Source organism: Crotalus tigris, unplaced genomic scaffold (genome assembly GCF_016545835.1).
Source record: "Crotalus tigris isolate CLP2741 ecotype Arizona unplaced genomic scaffold, ASM1654583v1 scf7180000017601.7605149639:7615979, whole genome shotgun sequence".
NCBI classification, from domain to species: Eukaryota; Metazoa; Chordata; class Lepidosauria; order Squamata; family Viperidae; genus Crotalus; species Crotalus tigris.
The window spans coordinates 2,159,843-2,181,682 of NW_024096505.1; the positions used below are offsets into that span (position 1 = coordinate 2,159,843).

At 36.2% G+C, this 21,840-nt stretch overlaps 1 protein-coding gene across 2 annotated transcripts in view; it reads left to right on the plus strand.

Annotated features, from left to right (window-relative positions):
• Nucleotides 1-21,840, plus strand: part of C2CD2 (C2 calcium dependent domain containing 2) — a 31,298-nt gene that overhangs the window by 6,009 nt on the left and 3,449 nt on the right. The window contains exons 3-12 of one of the 2 annotated variants that reach the window (XM_039369152.1): nt 6,699-6,818; nt 8,271-8,375; nt 10,537-10,659; nt 10,886-10,997; nt 13,436-13,544; nt 15,478-15,539; nt 17,253-17,380; nt 17,665-17,836; nt 19,143-19,259; nt 20,370-20,497. In XM_039369152.1, the coding sequence (XP_039225086.1) occupies nt 6,699-6,818; nt 8,271-8,375; nt 10,537-10,659; nt 10,886-10,997; nt 13,436-13,544; nt 15,478-15,539; nt 17,253-17,380; nt 17,665-17,836; nt 19,143-19,259; nt 20,370-20,497 (1,176 nt within the window). The remainder of the gene's footprint in view (nt 1-6,698; nt 6,819-8,270; nt 8,376-10,536; nt 10,660-10,885; nt 10,998-13,435; nt 13,545-15,477; nt 15,540-17,252; nt 17,381-17,664; nt 17,837-19,142; nt 19,260-20,369; nt 20,498-21,840) is intronic. The other variant, XM_039369158.1, reaches the window with a different exon arrangement.

Here is a 21,840-nt window from a genome sequence, read left to right on the forward strand (position 1 = left end):
TCAGTCATCAGTAGCTTTACTTAGCTTTCTATGGGAAATTACAATTTCTCTCCTACAAAGCTGATTCCTACTTGAGCAGCAATTGGCAGCAGCAGTCAATTATGTTCTGACTTAAATCATTTCTAATAGCAGCAGACTAACTCAAGTTTCTGATTAAAGTCCAAAAGGGTTATGAGGATAAAGGTAAGCAAGAAAATCGTTTATCTGATTAGCGTACAAAGGTATGTTTTTAAGGCACTTAGTCTGGTATGAGCTATATTCAACCTCTAAATTTTCATAGTTATTTCTGGCTCTTTTCCCAAGCTTGTTTTTGCAATTTTTTAAACCTCAACGTGTTTAAGTGTGTGGCAGTCTTTACTTCATAATACTCTTGTTCTAAGCTTTATAAGGTAGGTTAATCAATTTATACGGCTAAAATACAATACCGCATACAAGTTGCAAAAGTACAGATAACCATTACATGCTAATTCTTTGCTGTCATCTAGTGGTAGTCCAGATTTTTGAGCAGCTTAGAAATTAAAGTGATTCAGACAACCTTACTGTCAGGAATGTACCTTTATCAGTTGGAGGTGAATGCAGAGGAAGAAAGAAATTGACAGCATTGAAGGAGAAATAAAACTTTCATGATTGTCCTGGTATTTAAGAAGAATTATAGGTTTTATTCCATTTAGGCTCTCATCTTTCAGGTTGTACCTAATTATTAGGACCAAGGAACACTTCAAGGCTGAATACTTTGTACTTACCTAAATAGGTTTCCAGCCTTCAGCAAAAAAAGAAAAGAGAAAGTGTGTATATGTAATTTTTAAGTGAAGAGCAGCCTAAAAGGAAATATTGTAAATTTGTCTAAAATAAAATTTGATGTTTTAGGTCCCCCCCTCCCTCCTCTGTCTCTGTCTCTGTCTCTGTCTCTGTCTCTCTCTCTCTCTTCTCTCTCTCTCTCTCTCTCTCTCTCTTTCTCTTGGTACTACAGTGATAAAAAAGAGAGCTTTTGGTTCACTAGCTCATCTATTTTGTTTTCTGTTCATCATACTGCATTTAAAATTGTGTATTGTAAGCTATTTTGGAAAGCATTATGAGTTATTCTAATTGAAATGGGTTTTGTTTTTAGTTTTGTCTTGGCAAACAAATAGTAATGGAGCTTAAATTTGAAACATGGCAAGAACAAACAATATAATCAAATAAATGTTTAATTTGTATGATAACCAAGATATATATATTTCTATACATTTTATTGCATATGTAATAGAAAAAAACATTCTTAGTAGCCGATTTGCATAGAAGTATGCAGATACTTGTGAAAGTTCAAACAAAAGTTTGATTGCATTGGTAATCCAACTGCTAAATAGGAATTTGATTCTGAAATCTATATAGTACTAAAACACTAATCTTCATGGCCTTTAGCTGGACAAAATAGCCCATCATAGGGCAACAATTTTCGGACCAAGGTATTCAAATGGGTTACTTACAGAATGCACCCAAAATCTAAAACCCATGACTCTTGAAGGAATGAAATTTGGGGAAATCATGGCTGCTTCAGGGATAGAGGCTGGTGCTGTGGTCATGTGCTCATTTTTAGTATTTTGTGACTATTTCTCAGTCAGTCTCGCAATCCTTCCCTCCCTCACCCTGCAGTAGTCTCTCACCTATCTGCAGGAAAGAGAAGGAAAGAAAGGAAGAAAGGAACAGGAGGAAGGAAACTCACATACTCTTGCTGGCCCGTGTACCCCTTGAACAACTTCCCGAATGCCCTCTGCAGGTCTTTCCCGACCTACGCAGCACCTCCTGCGTATGCTCATGTACCTTCCCAGATCAGTGTTGTCTCCCATGCACTTTCCCTGACCCATGCAGCACTATTATGCACTCACACACACCCTTCCCAACCTGTGCCCCTCTTGCATGCCTTCCTGATCCATGAGGCACACCTTCAGGCTCACACATCTTCCTGATCCAGGCTGCCCTCCCTGAACACCATCCCCAACCAGCATGGCACCTCTTGTGCACTAACAAGCAATTCAATGCATCTTCCCAGATCCTGCCATCTCTACCAGCACAGGACCTCACACATACCCCTGCCACCCCCTTGGATTGTTCTTGACCCATTCCACCCCCTGTATACCCTACCTGACCCATGCAGCACCTTTTACACACCCGTGTAACCTCCTCTGCACCCTTTTTGATCTGTGGCACCCCCTCACACACCCCTATGAAACCTACACAGCACTTCTTTTTTTAAAAAAATATATTTTATTGGTTTTATAGTTTTATCAAAAAGTGTTTAAGACACACCGTGGTGTTTGGATAAACAAAGATAAAATCACACAATTACAGCTCAACTTAATACATTCGCTATCATCTCTCTATTTCCCTCAAGTAACACAGCAAATTTAATATATTTCATTTCTATCCTAAATTTCTATTACTACTAAACTTGTTTATTAAAACTTTAAATCAATTTCAATTACCATAATCAGATAGTGTTTTACATCAACATATTATCACTTCAAATACCTCTTGCAAATATATTCAAGTTCTTAATCCCTCTCATCCCTTTTTTATCACCAATCTTATTTATTTCTTCTTCCAATAATAACTAGTTTAGTTAAAAAAAACAATATTATCATATCAAATCGTATTAATATACACAAACATCTCTTAAGTAATTAAACATTACACATGTATATAGTTATAGTTTTCTTACTTCTAAATCTAAATCATTATCCTTAATTTTTCAGCCAATAAGTCCATTTTTGTTACTTATAGTAGTCTTTGACTTAATTCATTGCCATTCATTAAAGAAACCAAATTACATCCAATTAATTATTATACCATATCAAGACGTATTATTATACACAAAAATCTCCTAATTAATTAAGCATTTCAAAATTTCAATCTATTATTCCAAGGAATGTATTCTTAGTCTCTGTAAAGCCAAGTTTCTTTTTTCACTCCACATTTAACTTTCATATTTCCATATTAAATTTCCATAAAACAAAAAAGTCATCAAACTAAATTAAACACACATAAATATAATTGTAGACTTCTTACTTCTAAATCTAAATCATTATCCTTAAAACAATCCATAGAACCAACATTGCCTTTTAATCCATTAAACAGTTTTTTACTAATTTAAACACGCATGTATATAATTGCATTTTTCCATTCTAGATCATTAGCCTTAAAACAATCCATGAAATCAACATTGCCTTTTACTCCATTAAAGATTTTTAAATTTGTTTTTCAATCTTATTCTGGGTTTCTTTCTATACCACACAGGCTTCTATAAAAATGCTTCCCTTTCAACCAATAAGTCCATTCTCAATGCTTGTAATAATCTTTGAGCAAATGTACATCCCTTTCTCTGCAGTAAACGTCTTTTTTCTCTTTCAACCAATAGATCAGTTCTTATTGCTTGTAGTAGTCTTTGAGAAAGTATAAATCTCTTCCTCTGCAGTAAACGTCTTTTTCTGTTCTCTTTGCAATATAGTTGCTTTGTATTTTGAAGTCTTAATCTTTGCTTCTTCTGGTTCTCTAAGTTGCTGAAGAGGGGATTGTCAGATGAAATAAGTTCCACTTCTATCTCTGTAGATTCCTCTTCTGGTACATTTTGATTTATGACATGATCAGTTGTAACCTGGACATCAGCTTGAGCAAATGTAGTAGAGTCTCTGGATCTTAATTAAGTACAGTTTTTAAATGTAGCACAAATTTCTGCAGTGGCCTCATAGATCTTTTCCAATATAAGTGCACAGTTCAGTTATATCTGAGGTTTCTCCATTTTAATACTCTTAAAAGGAAATCTCTTTTTCTTTTTTTGTAGAGGCTTTGTTTAATGTAAAAACATCCACCCCCACAGCATCACAGGTGCACAGCTTATCTTTAATGTTTGAAGTTCATAAAAAAAGTAAGCAAAGTTACAATATTAAATTTTCGCCACTAGATGTCCTCAGTGAGTTAGGAAAGTCTTTTCCAAAAATCAATTCTTTTTTTCTATCTTTTAAGATATAATATGTGTATATATATATATATATATATATATATATATATATATATATATATATATATATATATATATAGTAGAAATAATAATGTTCTTAAAAATAAAGGAGACAGGAAACCTTTTCCTTCTTTTTTTTTCCTTTTTCATGTCCAATTTATAGCCTTTCAGTGTTTATAAAATGCCTTTCTTCCCCCCCCCCCCCCAAAAGCAGAAGCCGCATTTCCAAGCCAGGGAAATAATTTCAAAAGCTCTTTACAGGCACACAATCAAAGAAAAAAGCGGAATAGAGAGAAAAATAAGAAAAAATTCTCACCCGGATTCACCATGGGGGCACTAAAAGCTTAGATGTTTTCTGACTTACGGTCTGAAGCGGCAGGGCGATCGGCCATTTTCATGGCCGATCTTCTTCTCTGTCAGCCCTCAGAGATTCGTCCGGACAGCTGGATGAGCTACCGCTCCTCTGTAGCTGAACTGCAGCCTCCTCGACAGAAGTCGCACCCTCCAGGGCAACTTTGGACCTGTATAAGGGTCCACTGACGAAGGGAAACCTAGTTAACGAGGAGAGGAGTCTCTCCGTACGACTAGTGACGCCGCGAACCGGAACCGGAAGTCCTACACAGCACTTCTTGTGCACCTCCAGGCAGGCTTTCTGCCCTACAACGTCCACCTTCATACCTCCCTGGCCTGCCTGATATCTCTGGTGCATACCCACCCATCTTTCTCAACTCGTATGGTACCTCTTGCATGCCCCCACATACCATTCCTGACCCACACCCCCATGCCTCCCTTTGCTTCCTCTCACCCAGTAGTTGTTTACCTGCCTTGGACCTTAGACTTGCATCTTCCTGCTGGCCTCCCCACTGACTTTCTCTCTGCAGCCTTACTACAAAGTAAATGGGGAACTCAGTAGAAAGTCAGAGTCACTCCCACTCCCTATTTGCTGACTTTGAGTAATTCTGTTTCTCTGTTTAGGTAAGGAAATCACTCTGAAACATTGACCCAAGAGGGCAGGGGTTGTCTAGTTCAGGGGTAGGCAACCTCAGCTCTTTTATGACTCATGGACTTTAACTCCCAGAATTCCTGAGTCAGCTATGCTGACTCAGGAATTCTGGAAGTTGAAGTCCATGAGTCATAAAGGAACTGAGGTTGCCTACCCCTGGTCTAGTTGGCATGAAATTAACCAAGGACTCGCTCCTTCGTGGGTTACTTTGCTTTGTTACACAAATTTAACAAACAGTAAATTATTTACAAAGTGCTGCCTGAATAATAGTACAAATGTTTATGTGTCAAAAACCAGAGAGTCATACTTGTCCATATTTGAAGCAAAAATGATATCAAATGGTTAATATCTATCAGTAGACAAACTTGTTCTTAAAAAAGAAGATACCTTGAGACCGAGAAGCAGAAGTACTGATTGAGATTACAGCAGTCCCAATATTAGCACTTTCAAAGGTTGGGGGGGGAGGGCTTTCTTCCAGGCTCCCCGATAAGCCAAAAAGTATCTTTTGGTCAGAGAAAACTTAAAGTACCTTTAAGCAGAAGCAGATAAAAATGATAGGATTTTTCTCTGATTGCTTGATCGTCCTCGATTAAACCTTAAATTCCTAAATAATAAGTAGAATATGTGTACCTTTTAAGAGAAGAATAAACACCCTGATCTGTTAAATTTGGAACAAAACCAGATATATCTGTACTAAATATAGGGTCCTGTACAGTGGTGGGATTCAAATATGTGAACAACTGGTTCTCTGTGTGAATGCCACTTCCAGAAGTCCATTCTTGGCCTGGGCAACCAAAAAATTAGCTACCGGTTCTGCCAAAGTGGTGCAAACCAGCTGAATCCCACCACTGGTCCTGTAGTGTTGGAATGGAATGTACAGATGTTGGGTTGGGGAAAGGGCAGTTCAAGCTAAAATTTAAGTATACCTGTATCCAATATAATTAAGTATCCCTAACAGAGAGAGTATCCATGTGGTTGAATTTATGGGGAAAATTTTAGGAGGAAGAAAGTAAAAAAAAAAAAAGCAACCTTCTTTCTTAATGTAGCAGTGATATCACTTTCATATCCAAAACCTAAATATGTAGACAGAATCTAAATTTAGATATCTTAGACAAGGAACATGAAAAATAATAGCCTCATCCTTACCAGCCTTTCCATTGAACTCCTCCACATACAACTGAAAAGTTTCTGTTTTAAACTGTTTGGAGCCCAAGTGGGAAAATTTCCTTGGAAGGCTGGGAATGCTTCAGTTCTGTTACATTGTTACTCAATCCTCTGCCAATATTACTCAAATGATATTAATCTTCTTGAGATACCAACATCCATGCAGTTACTTTATTTCTTCAGTTTATCATATTGATGCAGCTATGTACAAAGTTTTTTGAGAGCGCTCTGGATAACAAAGCTTGAAAAATGATCTTACAACATTTCACTACAAGTTCCTGCTTGCTCATTTTAGTTTGGCTATAAAATAATAGCAATAGAATTACATCAATGAGCTTTGTTTCCCACAGACAACATTATATACAAGCTTAATTGACCTAAGAGGCAAAAAAACAACCTACTTTTCTGGACAAATGCAACTGCCAAGAATTGAATTCTGATGTCAAAAAATGGCAATCACTTTAGCATTCAAATAAATGCTCAGGATGTTTTTTCTATAAACATAGCTGATAATAAAACTATATTTTATTATTTTAGGTGGTTTCCTGTAATGTAATTGGAAATTCCTTCCATTTTCTTGTCAGTGTCTCCCAAGCGCCACCTCTTACTGGAGAATGTCAGTCTTACAGTGTAAAACTATTTCCACTTCATTTGCAGGTAATGTTTTGAATTTAAATTAACAAAACTTGCAGTAAGACATCTTACCTATGTATTAATTCATTTAGTCCTCTTGCACATTCTTGTAAGTCAAGGTACATAACTTCTTCTGGTAGAGGACATATCTACTCTTTATGTGATTTGTTGGGGGGACACTCCTTAAAAATAGTATGGTCTGGATGAAAACTAAATTTGATCTAATATTCTTTATATTTACATTGAATTAATATAGTTGATATTTTTACAAATTAATGATCTACTAGTAATTTTCACCTTATTTTTATTAAAAATTACTATTTTAAACAAATTTTGAAGGGTTTGTTCAATATTGTTGTCAGCCATAGACATAGCTATTTCTTCTTTCCATATATTGTTCTCTTAATTTACTGCATTATGGTCCAATTTGGCTACTGTATTGAAAACCTACATGGAATCTCCTTATAATTCTGCTCTGTAGTTAAGGAAACTACATTTAATTGTAGTTTCCTGTTTGACCCAAACAAGGAAATATATTTAATGTCTTTTAAACAAATCAATAGAAGCCAAATTTAAACGACAACTTCATATTATGATTTATTTAGAGACAAGTTTACCAATTTGGATATAATGGGAGTATATGTTTAACTAGCTTCTGGTTTGTTTTATTGCTTGTATCAAGAGAAGAGTGAAGCAGTTGTAATATATGTGGGCATTGATAGCTGGTGCTTCGAACCAGAAAACTCTATTTAAATTTAGAATTTCTAGTCAATACTATAGATAGAAACAAAAACTTAAAATCTGCATATTTGATTGAGTACTTCATTTATAGTTAGTGTAGGACAAACTGATCAGTGGATGCTTGGCATTTACATTTTAAATTTGTTAAATTCTAATGCATACCCATCAGAAATTATGTCAAAATGCTAAGCACTTACTAATCAGTTTGTCCTATACCAATTATGGGGTTTGTAGCTTTCCCAGTCTGGGGCTGGGAAAGAGATGCTAGGATCAAACTCCCAGAATTTTGAGTCACCAACCAAAGATTGTCCAGCTAGCGTGATCAATTATGAAAACTGAGGACTAATTGATCCCAAAGGTGGTTATAGTTCACTGAACTGTGCATGTACTAGATAGCATTTTGATTACAGAGAGTGAACATCCATAACTAGGATAATCAATCTGCTGTTCTTCAAGAATTTTAAACTACAACTTGCATAATTGTTTACTATTGCCAAGTTGCCTGGAATTGCTGGGAATTGAGGCCCAAAGTCTTTGCAGGGAGTGTGTGTATATGTGTTTACATCAGATTTCTATCTGAATTTATATACCCAACATAATTTAAAAATTTCAAACAAGAAAGATTCTGTACCTCATGCTGAACTGCAATTTATATAAAACTGCAACTGGCATTAACACCTGCTTAATTTTGCAAAATAGAAATAACAATCCTTAATAAACTATCATTATCAACAGCTAAAACTTTCAGCAAAATCCAAAGAGGAAGACATCCAGATCAGGTGGTCATTCATCTACTCCTCTGAAACAAATATTGAAGTCAAACCTACTAATGTGAAAAAAGTAAGTATGTTGTCATTTTCTTATATGTAACTATAGCAGATTTAAATATATAATTCTAAACATTTCCTTATCCCTTCTCTAAATCACTAGCCCTTTGATTCTACAATCCAAAGGACTGGCTTCTAAGTAAATATAATTAGGAGCAAGGTTTCTGGCATACTATGTGTGTAATGTGACAGCCTTTTGAAAGGATGACAATTACAGGTGGCTGTAAGTTTTGCAAGAGTAATTATATGCTGCTACTTCTAAAAACAATTGCAATAATAGTCTATAAAGCCTCTTAGTATTTGCCACTGGGATAGACAACAACAGCAAACTTCGGTATACATAACTACTTTACTACTATTTCCTTGGAAATTACTATTTTCACTGTATATAACAGCTGGATTTTTACACAGGATTTTTAAAGCTATATTGATGGTAACAAGAAAGGCTGTTTTTTTTTTCTCTCCAGTTGTTTATTGGACAGAATTCAAAATATTGCTGGAGGTCTCTATTGCTGGAGGGAGGCTTTAACAGATTCTCCCTTTAAAAAAAAAAAGTCATTCTTAAGGTTCAAATGCTTTGTGCTTCCTAAGCACTAACTATGATTTATGAATTGAAGATAATTACTGTATACCCTGTTGAACATTCAGGAATTAAAAAAAGACAGGGCCATGAAAGACCTATAAAATTGGCTATTTATTCATAAATTGTATTTATGAATAAAAATCAGTAGTTCTACATAGTGGGCATCCCACTCCTCCATTCAATGAAATTACAACTCCCTGAATTCACAGTGGGAGGGGGCACCAACTTGTGAAAAGCTGCTATAGATGGATATAGATGGCACAATGCCACAGAGTGAATGGAATAGCATTTATATGGACACTGATAATGCTGAAATGTGTTCTATTGACTTTATTGAGACAATATTCTGTAATTAAATTTCCTGATTAAATATTTATAATTCATGCCTAAACTTTGCATTAAAAATTCACCTTTGTTAAAAAACAAAGCAAGAAAATTTTACATAGTGTAAATTAAATGTCAGCAGGTAATTTCAATCTTGGTGAGCTCTGTGAATTGGCACTTTTAAAAAAGTTATAAGGAGCCCTCTAAAACTAGTCAGGCAGTGAGTGTTCATTGAATTTTGGTTAATGTACATTACTTATCTTCGGAGCTGACTTTTGAAAAATTACTGGATTAATTGAATGCAACTGACAATATTTACTCAAAGCACTCTTTAAAATTAGTGTCATGAAGCCAGTCAACTCATTAGCCTCTTTCTCCTAATGATCCCCATCAAAAGAACTGATTCTCTCTTTTCCCTGCAGCCACGTTTCATTTCCTCCAAAAGTGAGGCATGTCTTTTCTGTCTGTCTGTCTAATTAATGTAGTTTTAACCAATTGTTGGCCAAGTGTGGGCTGAAGATACTCCTGAGCTTTTCAGATATGCTTTGTTTATTGTTCTCGATGAAAAATATAATGGAAAGGAAAAGTACAGTTGGGTGTAATCTAATCTATATATTAGTGACCATTCAACATCTCAGTAACCTTCCCAATATTCAGATATAAAATAAATACTCTGAGGAACCAAATTTGATGGCTCTTGTAGAAGACCCATGAAGCAATACCAGAGGCAATTGCCTGGATAGCTAGATTAGACATCCACTTATGAGGCCACTGCCGTAAAAGTTTTGTGTATAATTACATGGATTATGTGCATATATTTACTTCTCTTTGTCATGTTTTCATGATATGCTAAATAAATAATAAGTGTTTAATCGTTTGCAATTTGATGTTTTGCTGTCTGGCTTTCATAACTATTATGTTTGATGCATTGTCACTGAGATGCGTTAGCATTTTCCATTTTGCCTGCTTATATCTTCTATATCATGGTCTTCATTTCTCCATGATGCACAAATTAGATAAAGTACATGAAGTGATCTCACATCTGTATACATTTGTCTACCTCTACATGTACTATTTATTTTAATCTGAGCTCATTCTTCTTCAAGTATTGGAGGGTAAAATGATTTCGCAATGTAGAATTTGTAGAGTAGATGATGCTGTATTTTGAATCAATGAGCCAAGCAGCATGCTGAATACAATCTTGAAAGTTTTCTCCTATATGCTCGTCAAAGTTTTAAAAGCGATGCCACCGTTTTTCTCTTTGTAGGATGAGACTCTTGGGACATGCACTGTATTAGAAACATTTAAAAGTGTGTTGCAGAATCTCATCAGTTGTACATCACCTGTTATGATTCTGAGTACAAGATCTACTGATATAAAAGGAACACAGGTATAGTTTTATTTAAATTAATGGATTTGCTCATTGCTGCTTTGGCTCCTTTTTCATACTTCCTGTTGAAAGATTTTCATAATTTAATACCTCAGCTGAGTCTACATAAATGATTCATGTGCCTATACAATGCTTGTTGATGTTGAGATTTAATGTATGAGAACAGCATTATTTATTGCACATTTATCTCTAATGAAGCTATTTATTTTTTGCTTCCTATTGACAGAATGTAGGGGCCATTCCTCAGGGTGCTAGTCCTCCTAAGCCTCCAAGGGCTCATGAACTAAAACTGCTCATGAAAAACATCAAAGTAACACTCACCAATCATAATATTGCAGGTATAATAATTTATACTTTGTTCTCCCTGTACCCTCCTGAATTGTATAATATATATTCTGGTTTAATTGCAATCAGTAGATTAAAGTAGATTCTATAAACAAGGAAAAGGAGGCATTTTAATCAGGAATGCATAGCATTATTGACTGGTTTTAATTTCTGTTCTCTATCCTGTTTCAAGTATCAAGAATTTTTATAAATATTTTTTTTTCTATGTCGGCACCTGATATGTATCCTTTTTTTGGCCTTTGTGGGAAATATTTCATAACATCTTTGCAGAATTCAAATTCATACCCAGAGGTCTGTTGTTTCAGGAATTTGAGCTTGCTCTTTACAATATTGTATGGCCCAGTTTCCATTGAGAAGTGATGGATAATGCACACCCAGAGATCTCTATACTTTAATATTGTAAATTAGAACATGCAAAATGTTTGGAATGCAAAGCACCCTATTTCAAGTGCAAAATGCCTCTGGCTCAAATATGAATCCACTGTTTTGAGTCTAAAATGGACCATTTCAAACATTTCATTCAAAACAGGGTAATTTGTATTTGAATCAGTTGGCTGTGAATTTCTTATTATAAAGAATTTAATATCATTGCAAATCAAGTGCAAAGATTTTTTTTAAGCAGTTCTTAATGTTTATAGAAGGGGGAATAGGAAAGAGTTCAAGGCCATCTACATATTCTTATATGAGATAAACTTTTCATATTCTTTCTTTTAGAATTGGCATGTGCTAACAAGTATAATGTACAAATCTGCAATAATATCTTTGCTATACTCTTCTAATCTTTATATATTGAGGCTTCTTAATTTATATGAACACTTGTTGATCTCTCTGTGAGCGATGGCCTTTTGTGATTGTAATAGGACTACAGGCATAAAGAATGTACAGAGTTAAATTGGTGAGACAGTTCTGCTAGCCAAATACTATCTTGAACATACCTCACAAGAGTCAAACATTCAGACAGCTCATAATATCATTATCATCAGCCATTCAGTCATGTCTGACCCTCGGCCCCTGTATGAATCAGCATTCCCCATGCCCCTGTCTCGCATTACCTCCTTCAGATCCATCATAGTCATCCCAATGTCATCTTTTGTAGTGTCCAGCCAGCAGGTACTAGGGCAACCTTTTCTCCCTTTTCTGCTGATGATTCCCAGCATGACTGGCTTTTCGAGTGACTTAGCTCTCATGACATGACCAAAATACGACAGCCTCTGTTTGGCAATCTTGACTTCAAATGATATTGTTGGTGAGGTTCAGTGTAGGATGCCTTTGCTACCTTTGCAGTCCGTGGGATACCTAATTGTTGCCTCCAGCACCACAGTCCAAAGGTGCCCATCTTTCTCCAATCTGCCTTTTTTAGAGTTCAGGTTTCACAGACATAAGCAGCAGTTGGAAAAATTATTGCATTACCTGCATTTGGTTCTGAGGTTTTACTCTTCCAAATGTTATTCATGCCAAACATTGCAATTCTTCCAAGTGCTATATGCTATAACATCAAGTGGTCAAACTTCAAGTACTAAGTCATGCAATATGTGTTTAAAGGGGTGAGTACATAACTTGTCCATCAGGTTTTGTAAGCCTTTACGAGCCTGTGCTTGCATACTTCCTTCAGGGAATTCAGGGAAGATGAGCATTAAGGAAGACAAGTAGTCTACCCACATTGCTTCTACATTCTTTACTGTGTTTTCCTCCTGCTTTCTAAATTTTGGTCCTGTTTTGATTGAATTAATCTTTGAACTAGATTTTGGTTGGTTTAAAATGTGGTTTGGCTATTTTTTTCTTAATGAAGGTGTGCATGACTGGCTAATAATGGCTTTGACTTCTTAAATAATTTTATAATAATAATAATAAAGTTGGAAGGTACCTTGGAGGTCATCTAGTCCAACCCCCTGCTCAGGCAGGAAACCCTACACCATTTCAGACAAATGGCTGTCCAGTCTCTTCTTAAAAACTTCCAGTGTTGGAGCATTCATTGCTTCTGGAGGCAGGTTGTTCCACTGGTTAATTGTTCTAACTGTTAGGAAGTTTCTCCTTAGTTCTAGGTTGCTTCTCTCCTTGATTAGTTTCCATCTGTTGCTTCTTGTCCTGCCTTATTGAGTTTTTTTTTCTCAGTCCATTTTTTTTGTCATAAAAGAATAAATCACTCTTTTGCACATAAGAGACATCTCAAGCTTTCGATATCTCCACCAGTTTACTTCTATTTGGTCATCACACAGATAGTAAACACTGCAGTATTTATGTGTTGGTACATGTTTACATTCATTATTTAAAATCTTCCAAGCACAGCAGAAGTTCTTATATGGATAAGAACTTACATTCCATTAACCCACTAATTTGAAATGCATAAAGCCATTTTTTTATGTAGCTGCACATCAAGTAAGAAAGTCTTGTTTTATTTAAGTTTATTTTTTTTCTATTTCCCTTATTACAGGTATCATTAACCCCATCTGTGTAGTTCAACTCAATGACCCTTTGCAGAAATGTTGTACCTCTTTTGCCAATTATCCCATGGACCTTTCTTGGAAAGAGGAATTTATTTTGTAAGTACTCCTTGTAATACTTTTACAAGTGTGGTAGAAAACAATTCCCTAATTTTTTTTTATCCTCCTAATAGGAAAAATCTTATTAGTTTTCTGAGGCTGAAAGCCTATATACGGTAGTACATAGCATAGCATGAAGAATAAGGGGTATGATCGCATCCTTATTTTTGATTCTTCTGGAATGTCAGTTATACACCCAGATCACACACTGGCAAATATTGTAGCATGGGGACAGGGCAGGATTTTACATTTCTTTTGTTGTATGCTGTTTGAATCTTTGACCATTTCTTGGTCTAATTTGCTGCTGCTGTCTGGAATCTATATTGAATTTTGGGATGGGATAGAATAATAGCTGTAAGTGTGCACGGGATGGGGGTGGGTGGCACAGTTCTGTGCTGGTTTGGCTCCTTTCTTCATGGCAGGTCCCAATCAGTATTGATAGGGAGTGAGAGGTTCAACCCTCAGGTGCTATTTTGTGGTGTATCACTCCTTTTCAACATCTACATGAAACCACTGGGTGAGATTATCCGTCACCAAGGGTTGAGGTATCTATTGACATCCAACTCTATATTGCCACTTTTGGTGACCCAAGTGATGCTGTGGCCACCATCTTGCAGCGCCTGGAGGCTGTGGGGGCCTGGATGGGAGACAATAGACTTCAACTGAAGACTGAATGGCTTTGGGTATGTGGGGCTCCGGGATCCAGAACTTTGTCATCTTTGAGTCTGGATGGGTGGCACTGCCCCAGAAAGACCCAATCTGCAACTTGGGGATTCTCCTGGACTCGTGATTCCTGTTTGAGGAACAGGTGGCAGTCACAGCTAGGACAGCCTTTGCACAACTTCATGTTATGCACCAGTTGCGGCCTTTCCTGGATCAGGATTCCCTACACTCAGTCGTTCAATTTCTAGTCATCGGCTGAACTGTTGTAATGTGCTCTACATGGGGCTACTCTGGAAGAGCATTCAGAAGCTACAGTTGGTACTTTTCAGGGCCCCAAAATGACCCCTCTAACACTACTGCTCCGCGAGCTGCATTGGTTGCCAGTCTGTTTCCAGGTGCAATTGAAGGTGTTGGTGATCACCTTTAAAGCCCTTCATGGCATGGCCCCAGGTTACTTGAGGGACTGTCTCACTCCACTGGGAGTGGTCCGTACCACTTGTGCTGGCAGAGGAGGCCTGCTGCAGGTCCTATCAGCCCAATTATTCTGGCTGGTGGGGTCCAGGATGAGGGTCTTCTCTGCTGTTGCTCCTGCCCTCTGAAAGATCTTGCCCTCTGATGTAAGGTTGACCCCAACCCCAATCTTTTCATAAGGGCCTAAAGACATGGCTGTGCAGTCGCTTGGGGCCCAAGTGCGGGAAGAGCGCAATGGAGGTGGTTGATTAATAACAGATCACACCTCCCCCCCACTCCATGCCCACCCTCCCCATGTTTCCTTGGTTTTAATGTCCTTCTATGTTTTTAACTGTATATGTAACTGTAAGCCTCCCAGAGTTACCCTATGGTAAGATGGGCAGCCTATAAATTTTATAAATAAATAAATAATAAATTATGGCTGAATTTTAGATGGACAGAATATGCTCTTTGTTTCTATATACTCCTGTTTGACTGAAGTCTTTTTCAATAGTTCACATCAGTGCAATCCTATGCAAACCTACTCAGAAGTAAGTTCTACTGAGTTCAGTGATTCCTATTACTGGAGGAGTGGGAATATGATTGCAGATTCCAACCACAGAAATAGAAACAGCTGAATACAAAGCTACACCTTCTTTATAGTTAACTTAATTTAAATACTACAAATTAAACATTGATAAACTTACTGAATTAGTGAAATGATGCTAGCATTGAGTTCCAGTACTTCAGTAAGTTTATTGATGATTAATTGTTAATAAAGCTGAATGCTTTGTTAACTAAACGTTTTCTTTGTTCGCAGTGAATTAAATGCCAAATCAAAAGAGCTGCAAATCAACATTGTGGAAAATGGGGAATTGGATGGTAAGTATTGTAGAGACCTATTCTTTCCAAAGAGGTGCTTTAACTTATGTTCCGTGTTTGTAAAACTGAGGAGAATGCCCAGTGAGTGCAGCAGGAGAAACTGCTGAATACCATAGAAGCCCAGGTGTCATTTCTCCAGCCATTCTTTCCTCAGTGATCACTAAGCAAACAGTGAAACCCGAGATCTTGTTTAACTATCTAATGACTAACCCGTTTAGCTTCAGAAAAAAAAGGATCACCCAGCCATTAAGTACCACATGGTCACAACTATTTAGCAGATTTATATGGCTGCAAATCATAATAAGGTAACTCTGAGCAACTTACAAAAATATAATAAAAGCCACAAGGAAATACCAAATTAAAAATCAATGAGCCTTCTCTTGTGTGTGTGATTAACAGTAAAAAAGCAAAACACATATGCTGCCCTCTATTATTATCCTAGCCCTAATACCTGAGGAAAAGGCCTTCAAGGCTTTCCAGAAGGTCAACAGATTCAGGGCTGTCTGGATCTCGGGAAGGAGGCTATTCCATGGGACAAGCATAATGACAGAGAAGCATCCTTGGTCCTACTGTGGTGGTGTAGTGGTTAGAATGCAGCACTGCAGGCTAACACACTGCTCACTCCAGGAGTTCGATTCTGAATGGCTCAAGGTTGACTCAGCCTTCCATTCTTCCGAGGTCGGCTTAATGAGGACCCAAATTGTTGAGGGCAATATGCTGACTCTGTAACTTGCTTACAGAGGGCTGTAAAGCATTATGAAGCGGTATATAATAGCTATTGTTTCACAAAGCGGTCCTGACAGCTGAGGAGAAATGAACAAAAACCACTGGGGTAACTAGTAACCACTAGTAACTTGACTTTATGCAATGCAAGGCTTTAAAAATGACAAACAGAATCTTGAATTGCACCCAGAAGCCTATATAGAACATGGGCAAAGATGTATAACTAAACATGCTGTTGATTCTCTGCCAATAGATTCGTCGTCAATTGTTTCATATAGATGTTAAATTGGGAATTAGGCCTCAGGAACTTGCAAAATAGGATTAGGGCTGGTCCTCTCTGCCCCACCAGAACTGGAACCAATTTAAAAAAGGAGAACTATCATAAAACTGTGCTCTGCACTTCCAGCTTCCTAAGTCTGTTCAGAAGGATACCATACTCAATGATACTGAAGACTGTTGTGGGATCAAGAAGGCCTAGTACAGATCCACTGCCCCACCACAAGCCTGCAGACATTATCCATTAAGTGATCCTGATAATATGGCTTGATACCCAAATGAAAGTAATCCTGGAAATCTGTTTCTTTCGTGCTCCTTTGAAGCTGCAAAGCCTACCACCATTTCAATAATCTCTAAAAAGAAAAGATTAAAGATTGGACAAAAATTTTTCCGGTATTGTTGAATGGCCTCTTGAGGAGAAGATGAACCACCACTTTCTTTAAAAGAGGTGGGACATGTCTCCAAGGTGGCCTTAATCAATCAGGAGGGATATGGATCTAAACATAAATGGCAGGACTCAAGAGCCCCAATATCTACTTCCTGAGTGACTTCCTTATGAAGTCATAAATGGTACAGTAGAAATAGTAATTTCTTTTTTGCTTTACTTTCAAGATAATTATATTTTAATATAATATGTCCCAAAATATTTAAAGCTTGTTCTCATCATAATTTTCAGTACTGAAAATTTTAATAAATTGCTTCTGTTTTATTCAGGTAACTCTTCTGTTTCTGCTAGTGTTCCTTTGGATTTATTCAGGAAACAGCCTTCTGGACTGCAAAGTTTTGCATTAAACAGCCAATTCAGCAATAATAGCTCTGCAATAGGATCTGTCTCTGCAGAGGTACAAAGTTTAAAATTACCTGAATTTTCTTTTCTTGAATATATCCTGGCCCAACTCATTTGACTTATTATGCATACAGTGGTAAAATGTAGACCCAACAGTAAAGTTACCCCCATCTCAAGCCGATCAGAGGCCATCTTTTTGTACATGATATTTTTTTAAAAAAAAAGAGTGGGACTATGTTGACTCTTACAGGTTTTTGGAATTCCTTTTTCCCACAAAACAGAAGATATATGTTCAACTATCCTTATTTTAAGATGCCAAGTAAACTTCTCTTTCTTTAGTTCTTATACATGGAACCTTCAGAAGCAAAATCACTGCAGGTGCCTGCCAAGCTTCCTGTTGCAAAAGTAGAAAAGGATCGAACTGTGATGCCTTGTGGGACTGTGGTCACTACTGTAACTGCTGTGAAAGCCAAGACTTTAGTGGAAGGGAGATCATCTATTCTGCACTCAGGTGAGAATCCAAGAGGAAGTCTACCTTGCTCTAAGAACCTGACCTTTTAAGACAAATTTGTAAGATGAAAGACAGGATACAACTTGGATTGACTCATTACTTTTCAAACCTATTTGGCTGTGGAACGTTCTGGGACTGAAGATACTGAGAGATAACATGCATGCTAGTTCTTAAAAAAGAGGAATTTTTTTTAGAATGAAAAAAGTGATTAGATTACTTTATGTAATTTTAAAAATGTTCAACCTTTGAATCAATAAAAAATAGTTATGAACCTTAAATAGCCTTACATGTTACCTTGTAACAACCACTTTACTTATGCATATAAAAGAAGTGATTGATTACTTCTTTCTTTCTTTGCACAAAAGATTTTTAATGGGATCAGTGTTTTGGCTTCTGCGCTTGCTTCTTTCACACCATGAAAATCCTGTTTCACATAAATGCAGTGAACAAAAAGGAGGAATCATGTTTCTTTGTTTTGTGCACCTATTTGCATAGTCTTGCAAGTTAAATATTGGAAAAAATAGGCTTCAGATGATTAAGCAAAATCCAACATCATTCAGTTTCTTTGCTAATTCTGTTTGGGAGAGTTGCCCAACACCACAGGCAAATCTTCAAGGCACATGTAAGATTGCAGAAGAGAGAAAAATTTCCCTTCCTGCTTTATTAATGATTAACTATGCAGGTAAAATTATATTGCAGTAATAAATAAAATACAGGACTACAGTAGTAGCTAGTAGTAGTAATAAGCTAGTTATTACTTCTGATACATAAGTCTATTTTAAAGATGTTTAAAATCCGTTCCAAGCATGATAGTAAATTAACTATGCTGTACAAAACAAATAGATGTTACATGTTGTACTGTGAAAACAAAAATAAGAGTGAAAATTCTATGCTATGAGAAAGAATTACAAACAGTAACTCTGTGGTCTGACTGTCTTATAAATGGTTATCTGTCTCTTGAATTTCTAGACAGTATATGTTTGTATCCCAGAAAGCATAATTAAAAAAAACCCCTGAAATGAAGTAGGTGATAGATTGGAATCATACATTACAGTAGCAATAATTTGCTTAATTGTGGTTTGTTGAATGAACCACCATATGCACATCATGCTGTATATATTTCAATAAATGGATTCATACACTGCTTTAAGCTAAGTCAAAAGCAAACAATCAACAGTATGGCTTAGTATAGTAACTGATCAGTTCTATGTATTTAATATATTATCTATTTGCAAAAAGTGAATGTTTTGCTGGGTTTGTCTTTTGTAATGTATAAATGAAACAATAATCATGCTGTTTTATCTAGCAGTTTCACCAGTTCAAAGTCCTGCTAAACTGAAAAGGATTGAAAAGGATTTATCCATTCAAGCAATCCATTGTCAGAATGTTTCAGTAAGCAAGGCATTATCTTCCTCAGATACTGGTGAGTTTGTATTTTCTTTAGAGAGGCATGGGACAATCTTCAGACAGTGGGACTCTAATAAACTGAAACATTCAGCTTGCATGTGATGGTTTTTAGGGTCAGTTTTACAACTGATTTTGAATTGTAAGAAACTAGGTTAAGTTAGTCCCCCCCCCCAAAAAATGCCTGTTTGATACAATGACTTACTTCATACAGAATAATGATAAGCCTGATTTCCATGTCTGCCATACGTGCCAAGGTGAACAATAATACTTAAACTTAACAGAGGCATAGAAATTGAGCAATTTGAATTGGAAAGGAATATCTAGCTGCTCATTCTTGCTTTTATGAAGAAAACATGCTAAAAGTTCACTGCATTTTCTACCACATTATAATCTTCCACTAAGAGAGTTATAGTTATGATAATGCCATAGGAAATATGAAATATCAGTGGGCATCTTCTATGAAGTATTAAGAAAGTATTACTACTCCAGTCTGCTCCTTTGACAATAAAGAGATTCTGTGGGATTTCTCCTGAATTTATCATGTGCTAATTTTTTTCTTTTAAGCAGATTATGATATGTCATAAAGACAGGAATTTCTGCCTCTATTTCTAATTATTTCTTACATTTTTTGAGCTACTAACCACACTGAAATCAGGGAGTAATAATAAATGCATTGATTGTATCTATTCTTTTTTATCAGTGTTTTAAAAAAGGAAAAACTACAGAAAAACATGCATTCCATTTCAATGAGTGCTGCTTCTAATCACTGGTATTTAGTTACAAGAAACCAGTTGATAGAACCTGAAAAGCAAATCTGCCTCTGAAACACTTAGGACTAATTTGATATGAAGCTGTTTATCACATAACCTATACTATTCAAATAATGTATTTTGATTACATGTATACTTAAACTTTGAATTAAATATTGGTGAAATGCAAGCAAAATTTTCAGAACTGTTTCTTGAAATGCAAAGCAATGGAAAAATATTTGTTTAGTTTTTAAAGTATTGAATTTTAATTTATACAAAACAATACCTTTGTACTAAGGCATTTCTGCTTGATTCTGTATTGTGCACTTTATTTTTTTATCTAGTCATTTTTCTTATTTATGTATTTATTTTGGCAGAGTTACTGGTGTTGAATGGCACAGATCCTGTGGCTGAAGTAGCCATTCAACAGCTCAGTGAATCTGCAAAGCAAAAGTTCAAATCTCCCAGAAAAAAAAGCACCATCATAATATCAGGGATTTCAAAGGTACAAAATAATCATGACTGTTTTTTATTTAATGAATTCAAGATCAGGTATTTTTTCTACTAAAACTTCTTTTAAAAAAACTCCCCACTGAGTCTATATGCTATTTTGAAGTTGAATGTTTAGACTAAGACATGGTTTCCCAGAGAAGAAAAGACATTTCTTCTGAATACTGCAAGCGTCAGAAATATTACATTAATTGTTGCTAAAGTTTTTCATGTCATGCGGTAAAAACAAAAACAATAATTTGTGTTTCTCTGTATGATACTTAGGGTAAAAATCATAGTCATTAGACTCAGGTAGTGTATAAATGTAATGAGTTAATTAATTAAAATTTGTCTAGAAGTGAAGAGAAAGTATTTTTTTCAGGCCTGCACAAAACCAGCTTCTAATTTTGTTATTGAAATATGTGATGTAATACCCATGGCAGTTTGGTGACATTAAAGATACTCCCGGCAGTCATTGGCTACTACTGTCAAAAATATCCTGGCTTCTGAAAGAATAATGTCTCTAGTAGAATTAATGTCACAGAAGGAAATGATCACCTCATATACTTTGGATGCTTCTGGATTGAAAGGATTATCCAGCTATAAGCTGTTGCCTAGGGGACGCCCGAATATGTTAACAACATACATTCTTTGGGGAGGCTTCTTTCATGTCATATGTACAGTATACCTGCTCCTTGTGTCCTGACCAGTGTACACTTGAGGACCTCATGGCAGTGCAACAAAACGTAATATTGCTAGTTCCTATTTAATTTGTACATATTTTAATTTTGTATTTTATATTAAAAATTATGTTGTATAGTATGCCTTAATTTAATTGTGATGCTTCTGACACAAATAAACAAAGTAGAATTAGTTCAAACATACCAGGATTTTGTGCTGGATATGAAAGGATAATTTGGCCTTGGAAATTTTTCATAGGAGTAGCCACATAAGTTAGAAGAGATCCCAAGTTGTGCTACACTAAGACATGTAGAGCCCAAATATAGATATTTAAAAGACGAGAATGGGCAATGAATTCAGAAATGAGTGTGTATGACAAAAGATGTGGGGAAGAAGAAAAGGCCATTGAAGAAAGAGAGGAAATGGGTGGCTATAGCTGAGAACCAAAGGAGAAATGATCTTGGGCAAAATGTTAGGTAGGCCCTAGAGAGAAAAGGGTCACATGCTGCGGATGAGAAGAAAAAGAACAGGGAAAAATGCTTAAAGAGGCAAGAGCCAATTCCTAAGAGATGCTGTACCATTTGATGGTTTATACAAGAAGACCAAGAAATCAAGCAGATTTTAACCATTTCTATTTCATCCCCCAGTGACTAAAGATCTATGGGTGTGTATTTCCAA